Consider the following 20,164-nt stretch of genomic DNA (forward strand, 5'->3'; position numbering starts at 1 on the left):
GCCACAACTGCATGAGTATTTGAATAGGTGCCAGGAAACCCAAAAGAAGGCAATGCTTGATTTCTTCTAGTGATGCTATTTTCATGTAGTCATGAGGCTTGAAATTGACAGTTTGGCAGGTTGATTTAATTTGCTGGCCTTTGCATATTCACTGCTGACAGCTAAGGATTCCCAGGCAAGCCTATGAAGTCAGTTTAGTTATCTTGTGACATTCCGACCCAGGAGGAGAAACACTTTCCCCCTTAATTTGGTTAGATAAATTTTGAATGACCCATTTCAGCTTGCTACCAGATGTCTACAAGCTGTTTTGTGTCCTTTAAATTAAGGACCATCCACACTAATTATTTCATGTATGTTTTATGCGCAGTCATTGTACTGAGTGTAATTGAATGATTGTTGACAATTAGTTCTGCAACTATAAGTAGAATTGCATAGGTTCCTTAGATCCCACAACATAACAAAACTTATTTCTAGGCTGAAATCAGGTGTTTTATAGGGATTTCATAAGGTATGTGTACAAAGTTTCTTATCTTTTACTTGATTTTACTTTATATAGAATTTATATACATACTATACTACTTTATATACATAATTCAGCGACAATCACTGGCCTTGTACTGAACTTTTTAACTGATTGATTGATATCCTACCTTTTTTTCAGGGGTCAAAGTATGTATGAATGAATGCGGATTTATGGATTAAAATTTATCTGTCAAAATCAGATAACTTTCAACACCTTACAAGCTCATATAGTGCACTAAAATAACTGAATTAATAGCTTTTCTTCCCATTTTGCTTCATGCAAAAACCCTAACAGGTAGATTTTTCTAAAAATGACTGATTTTTCAAAAACCATCCAGTGAGCTTCTACAGTTGAGATGGACGTTCATGTGGGTTTCTCTGGTAGTAGTCCAACATCTAAACTATACAGTATATCATCAACATTTGTCCACTGTGTTATTTACTAAATAATTGATTAATTAATGCTATTAATTAATGATCTCTGGAAAATTAGATATAATTTAGCTTTTGTATGATAGAAAGAAAGAAAACTTACTAGTTCTCATTTGTAGAAGTTTACATTTTGTATATTAGTCAAATTCAGCTATTTATAGTTTTAATTTATGATGAGTTGATTTGTACAACATTTGCTTTAAACAAATGACCTGGTCCATAGTTATCTTAATATGCCATGAATAAACCATCGTTGGTTTCAAATGGATTTCCTCGTGACTGCTCCAGTATAAAAAAGGGGAGTGGACACAAAAAGTTCTGAATAATATAAGATCAGACACAATTGTTTGAAGATATTTTTAGGCATCAACTACTGGCTCCACAACCATAAATTCTTTCTTTGCTATTGCAACTTATTTGTGGTTAGAGAAAATAGAACATGAAAATAATACAAATTAAGGAAAATAGGCTTAATCACTGACTTCACAATTGGAGCCTAAATTCTTCTGTCAGTTTAATTAAGCTTGGAGTCCCTATTAAAGCCAATGGTAACTATGATTTAAGATTATTCAAGGCTGAAAACTATTTAAAATAACTATCTTATCTGTTAAATATTATCACAATTGGAGCAAGAGGTTTTTCATGCCTCAAATTTCCTAATGGAAAACGCATATGGGATGTCATACGTCAAACAGATATGCTTTTATATAAAATGTTATCATAATAACTTAATAACATATTGATGCCTTGTACATTAGCACTGCTCATCAGAAAAGTATTATAAATAAAATGCAACTATGAAGGATATGAAGGTTGCTATTTATGTATGACTTTGAAATTTAGAAAATTTGAATATCTCTTTATAGTTATTTTTCATGATAAATAATATAATTGCAATAGCAATAACACTTATATATGCTTCACAGTGCTTTACAACCCTCTCTAAGCAGTCAGCATATTTCCCCAACACTCTGAGTCCTCATTTTACTGACCTCAAAAGGAAGGAAGGCTGAGTCAACCTTGAGCCAGTGAGACTTGAACTGCTGGCAGTTGGCAGTCTGCAGAATTAGCCTGCAACACTGCATTCTAATCACTGCACCACCATGGCTCTTTATATAATAAAACATAATATAATAAAAATTAACACAAACATAGAAAACTGATAAAAGAAAAAGTCTCAATGGTCCGTCAAGTCTGCCCTTTGAGTGTTTTCTTTTTTTCTTTTTAATTAATTTGTTGTTTTTAATTATTTTTTTTATTTTTGTTGAATGATAGACATGTGTTTATCTCAAGCATGTTTAAATTCAGTTACTGATGATTCACCCACTATCTCTGCTGAAAGTTGGTACCAGGCTTCCACTATTCTTTCTGGGAAGTAATGCTTTCTAATGTTATTTTTGAGCTTCCCTCCCGTCAGTTTGAGATTATGCCCGTGTTCTTGATGTTTGCTTAATATTGAAAATACCGCCTTCTACAACCTTACTCACACCCTTAATATATTTAAAGATTTCAGTCATGTCCTCTTCCTCTTTGTTCCCTTCTATCTTCTAAGCTGTTCATATTCAGAATTATTTTATCTCTCAAACCTTGCACCATTTTTATTACCTGTTTCTGGACTTGCTCAATTGGTATCTTTTTTTAAGTGAGGTCTCTGATTAAAACCCTATATAGTGGGATTAGGACTCATTTTTCTTGCTGGGAAATATTATCAAACTATTATGGTACATTGGTGATCACTGGAACCCAAGTTTTCCCTATTGACTTCTAATACCCTATTCCCATTTGTCAAAACTAAACTTAGAATATAGTCCCCTCTTGTTGACCATTTTACTAACTGTTTTCGAGAGACACCTTTTAATGCCTCTAACACAGGAGTGTCAAAACTGGTCGTCACGTGATGTATCGTGACTTTTCCCCCCTCCGCTAAACCAGGTGTGGGCATGGCCAGCGCATGATGCATCTGGCCTGTGGGCTGCAAGTTTGACAGCTCTGCTCTAACATATCCCTGCTCCTGCTTGTAAGTGCATTTGAAAGGTTTGTCATCTCTTGGTGTAGCAGATTGATAGTGGATTACCACTTACTTTTGAGTTTGTGCCCATGAGATTTTAGTTTGGGACATGTTCTTTAAAGCTGGATATTCAAATTTCTCTTCTGTACCTTGAAGAGAGATGTCATCCATAATGCCAAAAATGTATGAAATAGGTTAATTGTAATTGATAATATCTCCGGTTAACTTTCCTTTGGGATAAAGTGCTTGTAATTAGAAGCTTATTGTCAAGGCTACACTGTAGACTGTAGTCTATATGTCACTATCAGCTTGACTGACAAACCAATTATCGTTAATGATCAGGGGCCTGATGCTCGTTTCAGCAAGCTCAGTACCAAGCGTAGTTTTTCAGTAGTCATTACTATAATGAATTCACCCACTCTAAATTTATCCCTCAGCTTTTTGTAGTTGAAGAAAAAGGAAAATAAGAATTATTCTAAACCCTCACTTCTTCCAAAATGAATTGTTTGCAACCAGATTTTCTTATTGTGAAATTTCGTCTGTAGAGCCATCAGTGATATAGGTTTAAAAGTTTGTTGCTACCAGTGCTGAATTTATCATTGCCAAGCTTGAATTGGTCCTAACAATGTGTTCTGCTCAACATATATCCTGCAGGCTGCACATGGTCTACCTGAGTTTTTTTTTAAAGAAGCCAATAAATTCACTGTTTCTGCCCCAAAATATGCACTTATGTGCCTCCAATGCTACTAGACCTCATTGCCACCACCAGTTGCAGTGCTGCGGCTGCCCCACTAGCTGAACAGCTGATCAGTGAACAAAGTACTCCCTTATGGCCTGCTATTGTTTTTAATTTATTGTTATGATCGCCTTCTCCTCTACAAATCATAAAGCCTGTTACAGTACATATTAGGGAAGACTAACGTCCCATGAGAGAACCAGTTTGGTATAGCGTTTAAGGTATCAGGCTAGAAACTGGGAGATTAGGGAGTTCTAGTCCTCCCTTAGGCACAAAATCAGCTGGGAGACCTTGGACCAATCATTCGCTTTGAGCCCTAGGAAGCAGACAATGGCAAACCACTTCTGAAATATTGCCAAGATAATTGCAGGTATTTGTCCACACAGTAGACAGGAGACTTATTTGAAAACATTTCTCAACCCCCCTCCATTCCCCTCTCCCCCTCCCAAAATACAAACCCTTCTGTGGTCTCTTTTTATAAGGAGATTAGAGTTTAGAGGTTCTCTTTTCTTGAGCTCATTCTTTCCTGCTTTCAGAATTCCAAACATTCCTAGGATCAATAGTTTTTTTTGCTTCTTATTTACTCAGGCTATAGTAGAAAGCTTGAACTGACATTAAGTTATATTCCCTCCCCCCTCCCTCCCTCCCTCTAGTAGGGATTGCCTGTTTATAAAGTTTGCCAAGTTCTCCCTCTTTAGGTTCATATTATCTCCATTTTGCATAAATAATATGACTGCTGCAGAGGTGGATTGCAAATCCTAGCACTACCGGTTTGCTCGTGCACACGACACTCTTGTGCACACGCAGAAGCGTCCAGCAGGTGGGCAGAGCCTCCCGCTGCTGCCACTACTGGTTCTCCTGAACCGGGCCGAACCAGGAGCAACCCACCTCTGGACTGCTGATAAAACAGCAGTAGTCTGAGAGGGATGGCATCTGCATTGTGGAATGTGCACATCGTTTCCTCTTCCTTTTTCACATTCTTGACTTCTTTTGTATATTTCTTTCACTTACGGTATTGATCAACCTAATTTTATTGCGCTATAGCTAAAACAGACAAGTGACTTCCCATGCATTACAATCTATAAAACTTGTATGAAAGTTACATAAAAATGAGAATAGCAAATGTGAAGATCAGAGGATGTAGATTTTGAGCTGCTCAACCTCTCTAGAAAAAAATAGAATAGCTTATTATTATTCCTATTCATTCTGATTCTAAATATATGCCCTTGAACACTTTCCAGTGATAAGATCATACAATCATCTTATGAGATAATGGACCTTATATAGAGAACCCTTTTGAAGTTCAATAACTAACTTCACCTTAGGAATTCATCAGTGCTCATTTAGAGATTATTTGTTCCTTCAGTTCATCCTTCTTTGAAAACCTGAAAAGTTTATTTAGAGTGAGGGGCAACAAGTGTTATATTCTGTTTCAAGAAGTGTCACAAATACTGCTCAGGAAAGCAAAATACCTCATTCAGCACTTTCAACTAAGCAAATGTGGAAATTAAGACATTGGTTTGATACCTCAAAAATGCCCAGTACGTTATAAATATCATTATTTTCTTTCTTGCCATCATCTCAGCACATTGAACTAGAAAGCATCTCCTACCAACTCCATTATATGCTGCTTCGTATATATAAGCTGAAACCTGATGGTTCTTTTTGTTCTTTCTAAATGCTTTCTGATTTTTAGATTAATTGGCCCAGTGGTCTCCCTATAATTTTTCCTCAGTTGACTTCCATTACTTATACTAAGATATTCAATTGCAAATCAAAGCATATTCTACAGGAACTGTACCTTCTTCTTCAACTTTTCCCTATTATATGAATCTCCCTCTTCAACATGTAAAATCTTGTCAAAGATTGATAATTTGTACATGATCACAGTTTCATTGTAACATCAATTCAGTACTGTCTTGATGTTTAGGCATGATTTGATGTATTATTTGGAGAAGTAGTTCTGTCATCTATCTATTTTTTAGAAGATCACTTGCCCCATTTCTATGGGAAAGTTTGTTAATCACCTTTGTTTGGGATTTGTGGATAGCACAATGAAATAGCCCTTACCCACAACTTGGTTCTTCAAATAATTATTTCTATATGTGTGTTATCCAGGATGATTTACTCTGCATATTTTTATTCACACAGATAACAAGGAATCACTGAGAAAAGGGAACCATTCCCAGGAGCATGCTGTATAAGATGCATCTCCTGACAAAAATGTCTTCTGTTTTGAAGGTTCTCAGCGAGGGTTCTGCAGAAGTGTATTTCCTATAACTCTAAATGTACAGAAGTTATAGCAATGACTTTATTTGTTCCACAATTGGTCAGTTATAGACAATTAAATCTAAGACCGGTAAATCTTTTTTTTTTCAAATGCATTCTTCTTAGTGACTCTGAAATACTGAATTTTGAAAACCTGGAGACAAGAGCAGTACATCATATTTCAGTGACAAAAAGAAATGAACAGCAAGAACAAAATAAGATCGAGAATAATAAAATAACCCTAAGCAACATGTGTTCAGAAAATGAAAGGAAATTATGTAAGAAAAAGGTAAGGCTTGAATTACTTCAGTGCATTCACTTGTGCTGCTTTTTTTAATGCCACTGACAAATATTTATAAAAGTAACTGAATAACACTGTCTATTATATAATGTAAATGCTCCCATCCAGGGGTGGGATTGAAAAAAGTTAGCAACCAACTATCTGCCCCGTTTCTGGGTGGGCATAGCCATGGTTGGCATGGCCTACTCAGCCTCCTGTACCATGGCGGAAGCAGGGGTTTCACTTTCCCCAGGCTCCGGAGGCTTTCCCCAAAATGGGCCTCCGGAGGTCGGAAATGGGCTCTGGAGTCCCTCCAGAGGCCGGAAATGGGCCCGTTTCCAGACTTCCTGGAGGCCCGTTTTTCTCCCTTCCAGATCCTCCGCTGGGGCCCTACAGTTACCTGGCATGATGAACAGTGTGGAGACTCCGGGGAGAGGAAGGGAGGGGTGGGCAGGGTTAGCCAATCCTTGCAGTAACCGGTTCAGCGAATTGGATGCAAAATTAACCAGCTGAATCCCACCCCTGCTCCCATCCCACCACTGGAGTGACTCTGGGCTTATAAAATGGTATAAAAAGATAAATATAAAATGATAGATAAATATACAAACATTTACCTACTACCAGTGATCCAAAGTTTAAGTTCACAACCCAAAAGGACTATGTCAGACTACATGAGAATAGTTGTCACTATGAGTTTTGGAAAGCATATTTGCCAAGGACAGTTCACTAGCCCTTTTAATTTTCTTAAAAATACATCTAGGAATTTTGCAGTAGGGATGATCTTTTATACTTGAATCCAATAATTTTCCTTCTAGAAAATTATTTTTTTTAGATCCTTTATTAATTGAGATCATTTTTTCTATTTCCTCACTTTAAATAATGCAGACATATCCCAATCTTTATAATATGGACATATACCTTTTTTAAATGGGAGGATTGGCAAGTAATTTGTAACTGCCATTTCAATAGCATTTTTAAAGATTTCCTCATAAATTAGTGAATGACTTAGAAACAGAGAATTTATGCCATTTGCATACTCCCATTGTTTCTCTAAAACTTATTAATAAACGCAGGTGTTCAAATTGTGCAACATTATTTATATTTAAACTCTTATACAACTGTCAGCTATGTTCAGATTCTATTATATTATGTACATTCACGTTTACAATAATAAATTGACCACTAAATCCAGTCTTAAGCGTTTGCATTCTGATGCAACACAATTTGGGTTCAGCTCATACAAAACATAAGTCATACACAAGTATAGTAATCCTATTAGAAATAACAATGTGAAAACCGACCTTCATCACATTTTGCAATAGTATGGGATTACAGATGCATAAAAAGGGAGAATTTTTCAATATTAACTGCCTATCATTTCTTTGTTTTAATTTTGTTTCTATAGTTTTTAAGTTTTTAATAATAACAACAAAGATAATTGCTTTAGGTATTTATTAATTCTTTCAGCCTTGCTTTATTCTGTCCGGATTCCCTTGTTTTGTGAGATGGACAGCTATGTAAATTGGATTAACTAATAAACAAACAGAAAATTCTCTTTCTACCTGACAACATTCTGATGCAAATGTCTGTTCAAATATTGAAACATATATTTGCTTGAATATTTAAACAGATTAAGGAAAGTCTAGAGTAAGCATTGTTATGAAAAAGTAGTATTCTAGAACAATAGTCCTTAGAGGTAATCACTCCAAGAGAATGATTTGGGTATAGTCTAGGGATAATGGAGCACTTTGTAATCGATTGATTGTGATTCGAGGATCTAGTTTGAAACAATCACTGCTGTGATGGTTTGTCTGGTTTTTGGTGGGGTGGGGTTAGGGTTAGGGTTAGGGTCACAACATTATTCCAGACTGAAAAAAGGGGAAATTGGATGGACAATTTAAGAATCTCTGTTCTAGGAGGAGCTAATACACATGAAGTGAATGTTTCATTCGCCTGTGCACTGCTTGGAGAATCCAAGCGTGGGTTCAACTTCTATTCATCTGCCCAGTGACTGAGTTTTTTAGAAGAACTTTGGTCACTTCTCCTGGCTCAACTGCTTTCAGTTTTCTCAACTCAGTCTGAGCCCATTGGATGTGACTAATAATCGCTCCTATTCTCTACTGAGCAACAGAATTTAACCTAACCGTTATCCCCCAGGGATCTTCTCCCCCCTGTGACACCTGTTGCTGGGGCAGCAACCTCCCTCGCCCCATAAGTCCCTGGGCTAACCCAAGAACTTTTGGACTATATTTCTGAGGACATCGTTCAGGGGATAGAAGTTGCTTTTCAGCGTAGGAGCCATTCGCTTCCACACTTACTTGAGAATGCTCCACCCCTGGACAGGCAGGCCCAGAGGGAGGTAGATTTGGTACCCCTGCAGGAACCTCTTTCTCCTAGGTCATCAGTGCACAGTGAGGGATCACTGGTGGGGGAAGACGAAAACGAGGTTGTTGACCAAGACCTATCAGAGGATAAGGGCATGACTGCAGATAGGCCAACCTTTACAGGCCTCTTCAAGCCTGTGCTCTTCAAGTGCCTCCTGTATAAAGCCAGGTCCATCACAAAACTGGGGGTGGGGTCTAGCTCCTCTTCAGATCATTGGACCAAAGTGTTTACCGAACCCCCGCCAGAGCATGAGGTGGTTCCTTCCCCATACCTATTCCTTGACGTTGTCTAATGTCAATGGACGGAACCTGGGCCAGTGGCTGCCTCCAGTGGGAGCGACAAAAAGCTTTATTCAGTTGGTCCCGACTTAGAGCAGCTTCTCCAATGGTCCAAGGTGAATGCCCCAGTGGCCGCTTTGACATTTTTGGCCCTCAAACCCTCAGATCTAATGGAGGAGATGAAAGTTGAGGATAAGAACGTGAAGACCTCATTCCGCAAGGCACATCAGGCATCAGGCTGGGCCATCAGGGCGGCTACATCGGCATCGTTTTTTAACAAGGCTACCCTTATCTCGCTCCACCAACTGCTAGCCAGACTTTCTCCTTGGCTCCCTTTAAAGGAACCAACCTGTTGGTGAGGCCCTTGATCCTGTGTTAGTGGAGAAAAAGACAAGAAGAAGTTTCTACCGTCCAACTCCAGACAGGCAGTCCATAGAGTCTTGCCCTACTATTGTAGGCAGCCCTTTCGTCCAGCTGAATCGGGGATCCCTGTCCTCCAGTTTCAGCGACCTTATCCCCAGTGAACAGACAGATACCAGGGCAGACGGGCCTTCCGAGACAGAGATAGAACTAAACCCTAAGGCAGGAGGCCTTTCTGAGGGTCTGACAGCAGACCCTTCCGAGGAGCCAAGTAACCTACACCTTGACCTTCCTATTGGTGGTCGTTTGCAGATTTCCAGCCATATCTCTGGAACGACCAATGTCCAGGTGGATTGGCGGAGCCAGACCACCATGAACCAATCGGAATGATGTCTCCATCCAGACCTCTTCCACCAGCTAACCAAACAGTTCAGTTTTTCAAGAGTGGGCCTGTTTACTTGATGGGAGAATGCTCAACTTCCCAGGTTTCTCCAGATTTCAGACACCGGGAGCCGAAGAGACAGACACCCTCCACTGTCCTTGGCCTCAGGGCCTTCTGTACACTTTCCCTCTGCTCACCCTCATACCAAAGGTGATCAGGAAGTTTCTAGCAGAAGAGGCGGAGGTGCTTCTGGTGGCTCCGTACTGGCCCAGACGTCCGTGGTTCATGGACTTGATCAATCTCTCCATCCTCCGTCCGTGGAGGATACCCCAGAACAGGATCTCTCTCTCAGTCAGGGGATGCTGGTCCACCTCGAGCCTCAGTGGTTCCAGCTAACCATCTGGCACTTGAGAAGGATCTCCTGAGAAGGGACGATCTCTCCAGGCGGGCTATTCAGAAGATCCAGGCCTCAAGACGGGAATCCACGAACCGCATTTACAACGTGTCCTGGGCCACATTCTGCAGGTGGTGCTTCGCCAAACACATCGATCCTCTCTTGTCTTCTATCTCTCAGATACTTGAGTTTCTGCAACATGATTTGACAAGGGGCTCACCCCAAACATATTTTGAAGACAGGTTGCCACCTTGTCCACGATCCTGGGGTCTGATGCCAAGAATTCCCTTTCGCAACATCCAAGTGTACATAATGTCCTGCAGGGTGCAGCAAATCTGAGGCCACCCGTGGTTCATCGATATCCCACATGGGATCTTGCTATTGTTTTACAGGCTCTCATTGATCCACCATTCGAGCCTTTGAAATCTATGCCTCCGGCTGTTGACATTTTAAGTCACCTTCCTGGTGGCGATCACCTCTGCAAGACGAATCCTGGAACTGGCAGTGCTTTGCCTCCAGGATAACTTGTGCATCGTCCATCCAGACAGAGTCATTTTCAGACTAGACCCGACCTTCATTCCTAAAGTGAACGCTTGTTTTCACAGATCACAGGAGGTCTTTTTACCTTATTTTGCCCCAAAGCCAGCTATCCCACTGAGAAATGGTGGCACAAATTGGAGTCCGCCATTACATTAAAAGGATGGCTTTTTTCCATCGGACAGAATCATTCTTTGTTTCATTACAGCCTGCCTCCATGGGCAAGAAAGTGACTCCTTCTACAATTGGACGATAGGTGCAAACCTGCATAGCTATGGCCTTTGAACACCAACCGAGGCAGGTTCCGGGCTGCATTACAGCCCATTCCACTCGCAGTGCAGCCACTATGGCCACCTGAGCCATACAAGCATCAATGGAGGAAATTTGCAGAGCTGCGACCTGGGCATTTCCATCACCTTTTGTAAGGAATTACAAGCTGGACTTATTCGCTTCGGCTGAGGCGTCCTTTGGCCGATGGGTGCTTCAGCGGATTCATGTGGCGGACAGGCCCCTGGACCGATCTTTTTCCTGCCCTGGACACTCTTAAGTTTGGGAAAATCCCACGCTTGGATTCTCCAAGCAGCGCACAGGAGAAAGACCATTGTCTTACCTGAATGGTAGTTCTCTTTGCACTGTAGGAGAATCCAATCTCGCCCAAAAAGCCTGGGGTCCAGCGTCCACGTGTGAACAAGCTTTGCATCATCGCTAAACTTTTCCAGGTCCATGTCTTCATTGAGAAACTGAAGGCAGTTGAGCCAGGGAGAAGTGGCCAAAGCTCTTCTAAAAAAACTCAGTCACTGGGCAGATTAACAGAAGTTGAACCCACGCTTGGATTCTCCCGCAGCACACAGAGAACTACCGTTCAAGTAAGACAACGGTCTTTTCATTTCATGCAGAAATAAAGGCTTCCTAACGTTTAACAATGGAATGGAAGTTATTTGGGGAAGCTCCTCAGTATGACAACACAACGTGATAAGTCAAAGTTATGAGTGTGAGGAAAGGTGGCATTTGTGTTTGTTTATTGATTGTTTTAGTTCCAAGATTTTACTACGATTTGCTATAAAGGAAAAATTGTGTGTGTGTTTGGGTCTTATTTTCTTTTGACCCCCAAAATAAATGCTTGGGCTTATTTTTGGGGAGGTCTTATTATTTCTGAGGTGCAGGAGGTGGCAAGTGTGGTCACCTCATGGCTGCTGCTGTGTTGCAATATTTTCAGGGAGGGCTTATTTTCAGGGGAGGGCTTATTTTAGCTCATGCGCTCAAAAGTCCAATTGGGCTTATTATCCGGGGAGGTCTTACTTTCGGGGAAACAGGGTGTGTGTGTGTATACACACACACGCAGACATACATATACATATACATATTTTTACACACACACACACAAACAGTATGTGTGTATTTGTGGAAACATGTAAATCCTATGAATATAATAATTTTCTTGTGTTTGTAGAAAAACAAAAGTGAACTAGTTACAACTGTCCAAAGGAAAAAGATTCTAAATTCAGCATTCAATCCTTACAAAGGTAAGAATACATAAAATCTTTTATAATAGCAAAATTATATTTACATTTGTGGATAGAAAGCATCTGGATTGACAATAGTCATCAATATAGCTCACAAATATCTAAAATAAAATAGATGCACCAAGATCATTATAATTTAAAGAAAAGAAATTTACTCTTCTCCAAGAAAGAGCAAGAAAATGATGTCTTTTAATTAGGGTAATTTGATTTCATATTCCCTTATAGTAAGAAAAGGCAGTTTAACTAAAGTAGAGTTCCAGTCATCAGGAGGTGTATTTGTCAGTGTGTCCCCTCCCCTCTTTTTTATTTAAAAAACCATCTATAAGAAGGTTGCTTATATATTTTCTCCTTCCCTCTCTAATCCCTAGTAGTCAGGACTTTGAGACCAATTTCTTCAATCTGAACTAGCAAGGGTTTCAACATAACACCAGCTGGATAAAACAGACAATGTACTGTGGCTTAAAAAGTGCCAAATTGAGACTACAGTGGATGCTGTATTTCAAACCTCTCTAACAGCATCAGAGAGGATAGATCAACTGAACACATCAATAAGTAAAAAGAATTTCCTTAAAGTGGGATGGACTAGTTGCTGAGAGCGTACCTGCTTTTATGCTTCTTAAGCTTGTCTTAATATAAGTAGGGGTTTTTTCTCTGCTGCCTTTATGTATTCTCAAAGCTATTTCCTTCACTACTCCAGATTTTATGGGCTATGCTCCTCACTCAGAGTAGAAAGCAGATTTTTTAAAAGACTGCAAAATAGTACTCTAACCTTTTTGCGATCTTAAAATTATAAAAAATAATTTGTGATTATTATTACTACAGTATATACATAAAAATGTGAAATCACAGCTACCCATTCTTTTAGCTGATGTTACCCTTCATATGCATAAAATTCTTCCTCTAAACTAGAATACCTTAATGGATTGGCAAAGTATATCTATGGATCCAAGCACTGTAGCCTGTTTTAATTGATGGATGGAAATTTCGTCAATGCTCATATTTTCTAAGTGCTGTCCAAGATTTTGCGGTATGGCATCCAATGTACTGATAACTTCTGGGACCAGTTGTACAGGCAGCCAGATGTTTATACTGGATTTGGCATTTTTGTCCATCTGTTGAGCCCTTCCCAAGGACCTGGCCAGGCAGATATAGTTATTTAATAATATTAAATAAAACATGTGTTTCATTCATCTTAAAATTCAATGTCTTCAGCCTATTTCATCTTTTATAAGAAGGATTCACAGTCTTTTAGGCTATAGGATATATAGAATTTTGGGGGGGTTTCAAGTTAGATTTTTCACTAGGAGACTACAAAAAATTCAGACTTTTAATATAGTTTGCAATGTAGTTATTTGTTTGTCTGATTCTGCTTGGAAGCATAAGTTAATATACTCTGGATAATACGATGAAGAGGAGCAACTCATATAAATGAAGCAAGTTTACCATTTTGGCCAGCAAAATATAATGTTCTTGCAATTTCGCCATTAAGGCATATGAAAATATATCCTTGCAACTGTACAGTATATATTGTGTTTCGTTGCAAGAGAAGATTGGAGTTGGTTCTATTGGATGTTTTGCTGAAAATATTTTGCAAAAAAAAACAAAACCATTTTTTTAAGCTAACAGATTTGTAGTGTCAGATTAGTAATTGGTCAATATTAAACTTGTTTAGTTAACAGAGAGAAGATTAGAAGTATCATGGTCCAGAAACCTGGCTCCTCCATGTCACTTTGGGGACGCATCACATCTTTACAGCAGCAGTTGGCTGTAGTACAGAAATCAAAAAGAACAGCAGTATCATCTCTCAAGAAGTCCAGAGAAGCAAATAAAAGATTAATATCCCAGTTGCATTTAACGAAACAGCAACTTCAGGCCAGCAAACAAACTGTTCAGGTAAAAGTTTATTGTAGTCTTGATATGACAAAAATCTGTTTAGTAATTAAATGTGCAGGGCTGTAATTGTAAGCCTATGAGTTCCAAACAAAGTTGAAAATCACCCTGAAATTGGACATATTATTTACTGAAATCATGCAGATGATTCACAAATCTGTCTGAAAAGATCAGGTTGATGTACGATGCTTTTGAATACAAAATGGCAAGATACGAAGATGACAAGGCTGTAATTGGTTCGTTTCTCAAGCGATACATATTTTCCTTCATATGATTTATTTTCCTCGATCAGTTATATGAAAATAGAAATGGCAGCCATGGAGACAGGTTCTCCTGATAATTGATGTAAAGAATTATATCACATTTACAAAAACTCTGAACTGCTGTAGATTATACAGAAAGGGCCACTGAAATGTCTGAATGCATTTATAATTATGGTACTTGTCCTGACTTTAGTAGGCAAACATATTTTCATAAAAGATCAGTATTTTGTGCACTGGTCAGTTTGCATTTTTTCCTGGTTCATCTCCCACAGCTCATAAAGATATATTACTTTTTATATAATTATGGGCTATAACATGAATCAGCAAGTGCATTTATATCTTTATATCTCCACCTTCGAATATAATTTGAATTGTGATGGAGAACGCAGACTGTATACATACATCCCTGCGGCCAATTCGCTCACACAGGGAGGGACTTCTCCTGGTGCCGTCCACTAGGCAATGCCAACGGGCGACACCAAGGAGTAGTGCCTTCTCTGTGATGGGCCCAACCCTCTGGAATGACCTCCCCCCGACATTAGAACCACTTCTGACCTCCGCTCCTTCCGGCAAAAATTGAAGACTCACCTGTTCCGATTAGCAGGCCTGGCATAATTACAACTGTCCCTCCTGGCAAATGTATTATTATCTGGTGATCTTAGGGGTTTTTTAATTTGTTGTGTCTGTTTTAGGGATTTAAAACTTATATTTATATAGCTTTGTACAGTTCTTTTAATTGCATTTTAACCTCTTCCAAACTGTACATATTTAACTTTTTTATTGTATTTTGTGATATTCTTTATGGACTGTACACCGCCCCGAGTCCCTTTTGGGAGAGGGGGCGGTCTAGAAGCACCAAATATAAATAAATAAAATAAATAAATTTCTCTGTAACAGTAATTGTGTGTTAAATATGAGAATATTTACTTGTGAGAGAGAGAGTGATTGCTACATGTAAATGCAAGATCAGCTGATTCTATAAATATAGTAACTTTGTTTTACAAGCAAATAATGTTAATCAGCAGTTATTCATTAATTATGTTTTTTGTTTTGGATCTTCCCTTTTTGGTGTATTGTTTCTGGCATAAATATGACACATGATATGAATATAATACACCATATTTTTTCTTGCTGGTATTACTAATACATAAAAAGATAAGCCATAACATATAAGAAACATTAATGCTGTACAAAAGAAGTAAATAATATAAAACAGATGTGAGAATCCAGGCAAAATATTTAAATATGTGCCAATTATGATTTTTTTTTCTCAGCATCCACTTTTAACTGTGGTGCTACAGGTTTTGACCTTTTCTTTCTTTTTGTTTAATATCTACCTGAAATTTCTGGGTAACGTCATCAGTTTGGGATCAGGTATGATCAATATGTTGATGATACCTAATTATGTCTCTTGACCTTGGGCCAACAAACAGATGCTTTTGAAAACCTGCCCAAGTGTCTGGAAGCTAGGTAGGCTTGAGTGAGAAGGAATAGACTCAGGTTCTGTCCTGATAAGACAAAATGGCTGTTTGTTTGATCCCCACATCCCCACCTCCAGTTCTGGGGACATTTTATCTTTAGTTTTTAATGGGGTTGAACTTCCTATGTGAAATTAGTGCACAATCTAGTGATCCTCTTGCACTCACCACTTCTGTGATAGCAGCTGTGACCAAGGAGGCCCTTGCACAGGTTCATCTGGTACGCCCTTGTTGGATAGGGAGATCCTTAAGCCTTGGTCACTCTACATGTAATTTCCTAGTCTTGATGAAGACAGGGAAATTATAACTGGTACAGAGCAGTGTTGCGGGAATGCAGTATTAAGTGTGCTGTGATACGAGCACATACACCTATCATTTTTTAAACTGCACTAGCTGTCAGTTGACTTCTGGCTGCAATTCAAGGTCCTGGTTATCACTATAATGCCCTTCACAGCTACTTGAGGGAATGCCTTTTTCCATATTTTTCCACTGGTCTAGTGAGACCAGCTAGAGTGGAGACATTTCAGATCCCATCAATCAAGTAGGATCACTTTGTGGGCCCCATGAAGCATGTTCCTGTGCTTTGGAATGCTATCTCTCTGGAGATTTGCACTGCTCTAATACTTTTCCACAAATTGTTAAAGACCAAATTAAATCCCTTTGATTGTTAGTTAGCTGTATTTTTTTGTCTCTGAAGTATGTTTTATTTTTAATTTTTTAAATGTGAACTGCACAGAACAACTGTAGGTTTGTATGACTTCAAAGCTGAAATTATAAATAAATTTTTACTTTCAAATATTTATATTTTTTTATTATTTGTGCCTTCAGGTCTGTGTTGACTTCTGACAGATGTCTATACTAGTATCTGCTGTTATGATAGTCTTAATAATGCTACCAAAGGAGTAATCTATCCTTTAAAAGAGGCTGTAGCTGTTGACCAGTAGCAATTAAGGAGATAAAATACCTTTAGTAAAACTGCAGATATAAAATGTAGGCATTTAAGAAAAAAAACTTGTTTTTCTGAAACTCTATTTCTCAGTAGAAATTGATTTAGATACTGAATTTTTTAATAGTCTATGAACAACAGCAGGTATTTTCATGTACTATGTTCCTCATGATGTAATAAGAAATGCTATACTATATGATCTTTGGCATCTCTGAAATACAGAGAAGGATGGAATAGGAACAAAAACAAAGGCTGAATTGATTTAAAAAGTTTAAAATTGAAATGCCAGTAGCTTAACAGAATTTTATTCCATATAATAACACCACATGTAATATAATAGTTCAGCTTTGTAAATGTTGATACATATTGTACATATAGAAGATAACCTTTGATTAAATAGAGATGAAGAAAATAGTCTTTTAACTGACAAATATTTATATAATCACACTTGAGTATAATGCTCAAATGCTGTGGTAGTATGAGATTTGTTCTCAATTTAAGAGAACTTAGATGTTCTAGATTTTATTTTGATTTAACTATTATAATATCTGCAATTTGAGTATTGGCTATGTCCCTTGATTCCTATGTAGCTGTATTGATGTAGATGAAAAGCTATAGACACATGTTGTGTGTAGAAGCATATAATAGTAATTACATTGTTTGTAGTAGAGTACAAAAGTCTATGTTATATTTATTTATTTATTTATTTATTTATGCAATTTCTATAGCCACCCAACTTAATGAAGTGACTCTGGGTAATCCTTTTACTGTATTTTTAAAAGCATAGCTTTATGCATATGACGTGTTGCAATGCTGCTATAGGTTTATTGCAAATCAAGAAATGTGGCCTGCCATTCCTAAGACTCATAATGCATATTTATCTAAAGGACTTTGTAAATAAGGAAATTAAATTGTGCAACCAGTGTTTCAAAATCACAGAATCTTGATATTGCTGTGAAGGGATGTGATATTTCAGAGATTCCTTTGCAAAATATCATTATGGGCACAATCCAGGAAAAAAACTTTTTTTTGAAGGTTGTTGTTTTCTTTCTCCTGCATTCCCCATGCCTGATGGCAGTGCTGTAATTTTCATCACCAGATGTCTGCTCAGATTAAGACATCCTCTGCTGTATGTACTAGAGTAATGACAATTATACATGGGTAAGATATAACATTTGCACAGCAAAAACACATAGAGACACAAGGGATGTACAATTCAGTGCAAAACTGCCATATTGTAATTTAAATCAGTAATTATTGTCTTTTAAATGTAGCAACCCAATTATAAAGGAGCCACAACTACAAAGTTACCCAGAATCCTTTGCTATGGTTCCCATAGTGCTCTAGAAGTGGCACCATAGGAGTAATTGTATTGTTTTATCGGTTGCCTTTGACATCAGAAAAGGACTTAGTAGCAGAGCGAACCATCTTCATCTGGAAAGGCCAGGATTTTTAAAAAGGAACAGACTTTCAACCCACTAGGTAACTGTTTGCAGCTCCTTTGGGTAGCACTACACAAAAGTTGAAAGCAGTTCTTCAGGAGCATTCTTCCAGATGTGTAACTGTTCTCTTTCTTTTTAAAGTCTCTGTTTGATATTGCCATATTTCAACCTAAAGAATTCCTGCAATAGTACTTTAAAATCCACTGCAGGCACTTCTTGAACATTTCCAGCGTTGTTAGTAATTTGTAAAAGGAAATCTTCGCTACCTGATGCTTTCTTCATTTTACACTGAAAGACTTCTGAACACTTTAGAGTTAGCTGCTGCTTCCATTTGGCATAACTTTAAAAAAAGATACATGTGTTCAGTTTTTTTTAAAGGCACCCTCAAAAAATAAAAATGCCATTGCATTTTATTTTTTCACTATTCTTCAAAATCAACTCAGTTTTACTGCTCTTGTTCAGTCCCAAATTCTTTACATTCCCTAAAATGTAGGTTGTAGCAGTGGTGAAATTCATTTTTTTTACTGCCGGTTCTGTGGGGTGTGGCTGGTGGGTGTGGCAGAGGAAGGATACTACAAAATCCCCATTCCCACCCCACTCTGGGTCCAGCCAGAGGTGGTATTTGCCGGTTCTCCAAACTACTCAAAATTTCCGCTACCGGTTCTCCAGAACCTGTCAAAACCTGCTGAATTTCCCCTCTGGGTTGTAGGTTATGGAATTGCAATAGAGCAGGCAGCCTATCTGACTAAACTCAGCAAGATCATACCTTAATAATATTAAACACACCACCAAGAAATACCAGGGTAGTAGCCTAGATTGGAAAGTTCACAAATGATTCCAAAAGAATCCAGCAGCAAATCTTTGCATGTTGTTGCCAAAGCAGCTACAGGGATATGCTCCTGAAATCACCAGGATTTCATTCAATTTTGAATGGTAAAAACTATTTTACCTTACATATGAAGCATCATTTCTTAGATCCATAGTCTACTATTTAAATGAGTTCCCAATCCTAAATTTGAATGAGAATGAACTAAACCTGGTTTTGCTATAACCATAGACCAACTAAGATAGAAAAAGTGTTACTTCTGCCCAAAGATTCTTTTCCATAAGACTTTCCAAATATTCTATTCTAGGAGGAAAGCTTAATTTCACAATCTATTTCCTGCTACCTTCTCTTATTGCTATCATTATTCTGATTATTATTACTGTGTTGTTTTGCATGTACACCGAGAGCTCCTACACGGGCAACAAATTCCTTGTGTGTCTAATCACACTTGGCTAAATAAAGTATTCTGTTCTAGTTCTAGTTGTAGTTCTATTGGTTTTAAGGTTTGATTTTAACTTTCCATGTTTTAACTTAGATGTAACTGTAGGCCGCCCAGAGTTAGCCTATAGTAAGGTGGGTAGCCAATAAATTTTACAAATAAATAAAATAAACTCTATTTCATTAATTTCAGCTCTTTATCTTTTAGTTTTCCTTTAGTCTAAGTTACAATCTTTCATACAATACGATTGTCACTATATGAGTCTGTTGGTCATTGCGGTCAACTGAGGGTTATTGAGAAAGTATATAGACTGAGCGGTGGGTAAAGGTAAGCATTGTACTGTTTGGACATCGTTTGGTCAATGTCCCTGAGTACACCAAAACCTAGTTATTACCCAAACATACTCATGTTACTGTGTGCAAGCTGGGCTTTCTAACCTAGAGAATACTTTGCAAGCCAATATTCCCCGCATCTTATCAATTACAATATAAAGAACCTTAAATTATTTGATTGTAACCTGGGGGAAAATCCTATGCTATTGTAAGATAGTAATTCCCCAAAACATTTAATACTATTTGTTTTTTTGTTCACTAATTTACTATACTAAGTATACTTTTCATAGAAGAAAAAGATAAAGTTTCTAGCACTTCCATTGTGACTTAACTATTTACACATTTCAAAAACTATTTGATCATACTTAGATGTAACAATTGTTCCTTTGCACTTTAAACTCTTTAGTGTTTTGAAACTAAAAACATTTCCTGCCATTTTCTTG

The 20,164-nt window shown here is 38.0% G+C and overlaps 1 protein-coding gene across 1 annotated transcript in view; it reads left to right on the forward strand.

Moving 5' to 3' along the window:
• Positions 1-20,164, forward strand: part of CNTLN (centlein) — a 216,945-nt gene that overhangs the window by 141,532 nt on the left and 55,249 nt on the right. Inside the window, exons 15-17 of the mRNA XM_081940175.1 lie at positions 6,093-6,255; positions 12,033-12,105; positions 13,778-13,998. Coding sequence (XP_081796301.1) covers positions 6,093-6,255; positions 12,033-12,105; positions 13,778-13,998 — 457 coding nt within the window. The remainder of the gene's footprint in view (positions 1-6,092; positions 6,256-12,032; positions 12,106-13,777; positions 13,999-20,164) is intronic.

The sequence above is a fragment of the Natrix helvetica genome (genome assembly GCF_964273705.1).
Source record: "Natrix helvetica genome assembly, chromosome: 2".
NCBI lineage: Eukaryota > Metazoa > Chordata > Lepidosauria > Squamata > Natricidae > Natrix > Natrix helvetica.